Below are 6,153 nucleotides of genomic sequence, written 5' to 3'. Positions count from 1 at the left end.
GCGTTTAAGACAAAAGAGTTCACGTACTTATTGCTAACAGTGGTTAACCACTGGAAAATAAATACTGCATATAAATACCGCATATCGCTGTACGGTATCATGGGAATCACTGCAGTGCAAGAAGACATACTCCTAGTAGTGGGAGATTTACACAGTTGGTATCTTCAAGCCTCTAGACACACTCTATGACTTATCTTACAGTGCAATTTTACAGACAGTTGGCGTACATCTCCATGTTACCACCGTGGAAGTGAGACAAAGAGTTCATGTTGTAGTAGCCGTTGTTTCCCTGAGGCGCGGAGTAGCCGTTGTACATCCCCGTCTGCGGGTAGCTGTTCCCGGCACCGGCGGCTGTGTAGGGAGACGGTCGGTACACGCTGTGAGGCGGCCCGTAGGACGAGTTGTTGGTGAGCGGCTGTGTCTGCGACCTCTGGTAGAGAGCGGCGGGGTTGGCGTTGGACGTGGCGGAGTATGACGTCACGGCGGCCGCTGTGCTGGTGAAGGGGGTCGGTCTGCTGTTGTAGCCGCTAGGTGGCGCAGTGGGGAGGAGTCCTTGCTGGAAGGCTTTGCTGTCAACTGGAGACAAACCTGAAGGAGAAAGAGGAAAACACATTTAGACATTGTAGTCGGTAATGCTTACACAACACTGTATACATTTTTCAGAAACTAGCACTACTATATTTACAGAGACAACTGTGTAGGGACAATATAGATCATGATCGAATAATAGGACAAAAATGATATAGAAGAGATAAAGAAGAGCAATAGTTATGTTTTTAAGCAGTAAAAAGTGTGTGTTCTCACCTAACGTCTGTCCGCCCGGTGACGACCCTCCGCTCACGCTGCCGTCTGTGGACGAGCTGTCCGGACTGGCCGACATCACGCCGGTACTGGACGGAGACCCTCGGTACGACGTGCCGAGGTGCGCCGAGGGCTGGGCCGAGGTCGTCTGTGGGTAGGGCGTGGAGAGAAAGAGCGGGGTGGTGCCGGTGACGGGGGCCATGTTGGGGTAGGGCGGCGGTGGGTAGGACGGCACGGGGACCTGGGGCGGGTAGCTGGCGGGCAGGAGGTTGTTGTTGGTCTGGTGCGATCTCCTGTACCTGGATAAACAAACAAACAAACAAACATTGCATTTTAGTATCACTGTCTATTAAGACAAAATAATGCAACCGCCACAAATAACACGTTTTTTTTACAATATATACAGCACACATGCAACAAGACCGTTGTTCTATGGCTTGAACCCAAACAGAGTAAAACACAGACGCAGAAGCACAGGGTGGTTTCTAAATCCTAGTCCTAGTTTTTCAAGGACAAATACAATGTAGATAGCATTCTAAAAAATGTTTCTAACCTGCTCCTTCTCCTGAGGTAGGAGCCGTTGTCGAACATGCCCTCTGCCCCGGGATCTAGCGCCCACAGACTGCCCTTGCCGGGACGGTTGGGATGGCGGGCCAGCTTGACGAAACAGTCGTTCAGCGTCAGGTTGTGGCGGATGGAGTTCTGCCACTTCTTGTCGGCCTCCCGGTAGTAGGGGAAGTGGTCCATGATGAACTTGTAGATGCCCGCCAAGGTGGTTTTTCGCTCGGGAGAGTTGACGATGGCCATGGTGATGAGGGCCACGTAGCTGTAGGGAGGCTTTCCGGCAGGTCTCTGCTTCCTGCGCCGACGGTTGGCGCTGGCCGACTCGGTGTTCTTCTCGGTGTCGGGCTGGGCCTTGTCCGAGGGAGACGTGGTGCCGAGCCCGCTGTGGTCTGCAGGCGGGAAGCTGCCGGTCTGAGGCGGGTTGTCCTGCGGCATGCCCTCGGTGTCGTAGCGGTGCAGGGGCAGGTTGTCGTCCGGCGATCCGCTCATCTGTGCCGAGATGCTTTCTCCAGTCATGCTGATAGTAAATCGTAGAGAGAGAACGTGCTCGTGTTCAACGGTTGCCAAGAGTCAGTAGCGAACTGTGGTTTGAATTTAGCGCGTGGCGTTTTTAAAGTGCGCACCAAAGACTTCCCTACGTCCATTGTTCTTATTGTGACATGCCGACATAAAGAAACAAACAATACAGGTAATAAATGAACGTGTAAACAATCGGAGCGCATCTTTTACAGCTTGGTCGGGCAGGTAAAGGGTTTGTTGTTGTAGTTATTGTCGGAAGTGATTCACCTGTCTGGATTCTATTCACACGCGGCCAACCTTTTGTTTATTAGCTCATATCAGTTTTGGGGTTCTAAGAGAATGGCATCCATATAATCAAATCAACGTGGCCTTACGTCAAATAATAGCATGCCGATGTAAATTTGAACACAGGCGGCGCTTCCATTGGGGTTTTTGTCTCGGTTATAGATATATATCCTTTTGTGTTAATTCGTCTTTCTAAAAAGACTTAAAGCTTAAAAAGCTTTAAAGTTAGTCTATATATATGTGATGCCATATGAACCTGTTTGGGGAAGTGCTTTTTGGCTAGAAGCCGAATTTCTTGGTTTATTTCACATTTTTACCAGCCCGAAATATGTACCGAATCTGCAGTACCTCGTCCGGTCGTCACGAGATAAGTGGTGAAGATGACCGCAAAATTGCCGAATTTTGGTCATTACGGAAATGGTGAAATCATAAAAGGCTCGCAAAGGGGTTTGAACGCCATATGCTTCGTTTAACAACATAAATCGTTTAACAACATAAACAAGATAGTTTTGTTTCCAAGAATGCAACCATTTAAGATAAATGAAATATTCCAGACATTTCACAAATGGGTTTCTTTGCATTTTACCTGTAGAAATATCGGAGTGTCCCTTTCTGAAGGGCTGCACATCAATCAATCAATTAATCAATCAACCAGTAACCTTCTAGTAACCTTGATAGTCCTGTCGGGTCCTGTCGGCCTTAGCCGTTCTTCCCAAAGGACCACTGGGATGGGGGGGGGGAGGGGGATTCACGGGAAAAATAAATAGATTGATTAATTAGTACAAGGTAAGTAAACACTGAACACTGAGTACTTCACAATCATAATAAATCTACGTCATAGTAAATTAAATTTCAAAATCGACGTGGTAGTCCGGTCCGCAAATCAACCTTAGCTGTCAATTCCAACTCAAAGCTGCCATCATACTAAATTCATATGACTGAAAGTCCTCAAACATGGGGCACTACGTGCGGTTTCCGGGTACTCTAGGTAGCCGGACATGCCAGCCAGCAATCTTCTTACATATTCCTTGCTTATTCGAGGTACAATCGGCTTGAGAGTTGAGGATTGCCTGATACTTTTGTTTGAGTTGTCACGGCAAGTCACAAAGAGTTCCTTCATGTGTATTGGTAGTATGTTATGTAGAGTCTCGTATACTATCAGGAGCTTATGCCCAAATGTCAATCCGATTTTGTGAGACAAGAAAGCTTTGAACAAACGCAATTGTTGTTTTGTCTGTTTTTATTGGTTGATCTAATTTCCAAAGGATATTTCGGTGCAATATCGAGGAGTTTTCATTATAACCACACTCCTCTAGAGCAAAGAATATGACAATGTTGTAGTTTAGGCAAAGTAGAAGATGAAGTACATTTTACTATGGATTGTCATGCGTTTGATTGCGATAGGAGCGTTTTATTTGACAATGTGTTAAGTAAATATCCCCACTTTAGATACTTGAATAGTAAAGAGAAATTTTTGACAGCTTTTCATAAACCAACTCTAACCAACCATACAGCTAGCTACATTTATGCAATTACCAAGAAGCGAGAGGAAGTCGAATGTCCTAGAATAGATTAGACGCACTTCTGCATATATAGATGTGTATGATTGTTTCCATTTTTGCATATATGTGATTCTTACCATGTGACCTGTACTCAGCCCAGTGGGGCAAAAATGTGCAATAAAGGTCTTCATTCATTAATTCATTCATTATTGGTGCAACATAATCTTCGACACCAGGGAGCCGGTTGTGCAATTCTGGTAATTTCATATTCTACCAACCTAATGAAATTGTAATGGACTTATAGTTTATCATGTCATGTAGCCTTTCTCCTCACGTACGTTTTGGATAAGAAGAAATTAGACATATTTTTGCACATGTTTGTTTCAATTTTGAAATGTGTAGACGATGGCCTCCTTAAATTATATAGAGACCACCCGATTAAGCTTCTCTTGCCTATCACATAAGTGGAAGAAACGGAAAAGTTCAACAAAACCATGTGAGCGCCTGTATGTGCCAAACGGAGCAACGTGGGCCTGTCCTTGGTGCTGATATCTCGTTATGGACTCTGTCATTTCTTTCTGCTGCGTGGTCGTATTCGGCCGATAATAATGTAGACTGTTTATGTGGCGTCGAATGGCCGAATGTCTAGGCTAGGAATTTATATAATCTATAAACTTGTTATTTAGAGAATTTTCTCAACATAAACAATTCAGACAATCATGGTTGACTGCTAAGCTTTGTGTATTCTAAGGTGGCACTCAATAAACCAATCTTACTTACTTTCTTACTTATTTAATGCACAATACGCTTAATAGACTTAATAGACGCATGAAAAGGCATTTCCACATAAAAGTGATCAGTGTAATAACACAAACAAGACGTCAAAGTTCGTTGTTCGAGTTTTTTTATTCACAGCCATACAAGAAGGATATCAGACATAAGGATTCATCGTCAAGTCCTTAAACATGTGTCCAGGAATGAAAACCAAGGTTGCAAACGTTTTCAATGACAAATATATATATATATATAAACATTTTCTCATTTACATCATATTTTACAGAACATTTACAAATGGCGTCTAGGACAAAGGAATCCGGTACAGATTGCTAACATAAGCAGAACAACCATCGAAAAATAGATACTGCATACAATGTACCATATCACGAGAATCACTGCAGTGTAACTAGGACCGGGAGATTTACAAAGTTGGCAGAAAAGATCCACTCATCTTCAAGCAATCGTAGTTTACTCAATACTCAAGTCTATGACCTGTCTCTGTATCTTATAGTGCAATGTGTCAAAATGATAATCTTACAAACAGTTTGCATACATCTCCATGTTACCACCGTGGAAGTGAGACAAAGAGTTCATGTTGTAGTAGCCGTTGTTTCCCTGAGGCGTGGAGTAGCCGTTATACATCCCCGTCTGCTGGTAGCTGTTCCCGGCACCGGCGGCTGTGTAGGGAGACGGTCGGTACACGCTGCGAGGCGGCCCGTAGGACGAGTTGTTGGTGAGCGGATGTGTCTGCGGGGTCGACCTCTGGTAGAGAGCGGCGGGGTTGGGGTTGGACGTGGCGGAGTATGACGTCACGGCGGCCGTTGTGTTGGTGAAGCCGCTAGGTGGCGCAGTGGGGAGGAGTCCTTGCTGGAAGGCTTTGCTGTCAACCGGAGACAATCCTGAAGATGGAGAAAGAACACATTTAGACACTGTAGTCGGTAATGCTTACAAAACACTGTAGTATACATTTTTCAGAAACTAGCACTACTATATTTACAGAGACAACTGTGTAGGGACAATATAGTTTTTAGGATCATGATCGAATAATAGGACAAAATGATATGGCAGTCAAAATAGAAAGATCACAGATCACACATTGAGATAAAGAAGAGCAATAGTTATGTTTTTAAGTAGTAAAAAGTGTGTGTTCTCACCTAACGTCTGTCCGCCCGGTGACGACCCTCCGCTCACGCTGCCGTCTGTGGATGAGCTGTCCGGACTGGCCGACATCACGCCGGTACTGGACGGAGACCCTCGGTACGACGTGCCGAGGTGTGCCGAGGGCTGGGCCGAGGTCGTCTGTGGGTAGGACGTGGAGAGGAAGAGCGGGGTGGTGCCGGTGACGGGGGCCATGTTGGGGTAGGGCGGCGGTGGGTAGGACGGCACGGGGACCTGGGGCGGGTAGCTGGCGGGCAGGAGGTTGTTGTTGGTCTGGTGCGATCTCTTATACCTGGATAAACAAACAAACAAACAAACATTGCATTTTAGTATCAATGTCTATTAAAACAAAATAATGCATCCGCCACAAATAACACATACTGTATTTACAACACATATACGACAAGCCCGTTGTTCTATAGATTGACTCCAAACAGAACAAAAACACAGACGCAGGTGGTTTCTAAATCCTAGTCCTAGTTTTTCAAGGACAAACACAATGTAGATAGCATTTCAAACAATTTTTCTAACCTGCTCCTTCTCCTGA

The 6,153-nt window shown here is 45.2% G+C and overlaps 2 protein-coding genes across 2 annotated transcripts in view; both read right to left on the bottom strand.

Annotated features, from left to right (window-relative positions):
* Window positions 1–22: 22 nt before the first annotated feature.
* Window positions 23–1,944, bottom strand: LOC118430632 (forkhead box protein E4-like). Its single transcript, XM_035841615.1, has 3 exons — window positions 1,355–1,944; window positions 805–1,100; window positions 23–588 (listed from the first exon to the last, which is right to left on the bottom strand). Exons 1-3 carry the CDS (start codon window positions 1,879–1,881, stop codon window positions 209–211), a joined length of 1,203 nt encoding a protein of 400 aa, XP_035697508.1. The 5' UTR covers window positions 1,882–1,944; the 3' UTR covers window positions 23–208.
* A 2,643-nt stretch (window positions 1,945–4,587) lies between these two features.
* LOC118430633 (forkhead box protein E4-like) overlaps window positions 4,588–6,153 on the bottom strand; it is a 49,340-nt gene continuing 47,774 nt past the window's right edge. The window contains exons 2-3 of the mRNA XM_035841616.1: window positions 5,603–5,898; window positions 4,588–5,347 (exon numbers count right to left, since the gene is read on the bottom strand). Of these exons, the coding sequence (XP_035697509.1) occupies window positions 4,983–5,347; window positions 5,603–5,898 (661 nt within the window). The 3' untranslated portion in view covers window positions 4,588–4,982. The remainder of the gene's footprint in view (window positions 5,348–5,602; window positions 5,899–6,153) is intronic.

This window comes from Branchiostoma floridae, chromosome 14 (assembly GCF_000003815.2).
Source record: "Branchiostoma floridae strain S238N-H82 chromosome 14, Bfl_VNyyK, whole genome shotgun sequence".
Lineage (NCBI taxonomy): Eukaryota > Metazoa > Chordata > Leptocardii > Amphioxiformes > Branchiostomatidae > Branchiostoma > Branchiostoma floridae.
This window is presented reverse-complemented; position numbering and strand designations above follow the sequence as displayed.

What these genes read in the sequence shown, in the direction of transcription:
- LOC118430632 (XM_035841615.1), bottom strand. Translation starts at nt 1,881, where the DNA reads ATGACTGGAGAAAGCATCTCGGCACAGATGAGCGGATCGCCGGACGAC. An exon ending in TACCTCAGGAGAAGGAGCAG is followed by an intron (nt 1,101 to 1,354) that starts GTTAGAAACATT and finishes TTGTTTATCCAG; the next exon opens with GTACAGGAGATCGCACCAGA. An exon ending in ACCGGGCGGACAGACGTTAG is followed by an intron (nt 589 to 804) that starts GTGAGAACACAC and finishes TTTCTCCTTCAG; the next exon opens with GTTTGTCTCCAGTTGACAGC.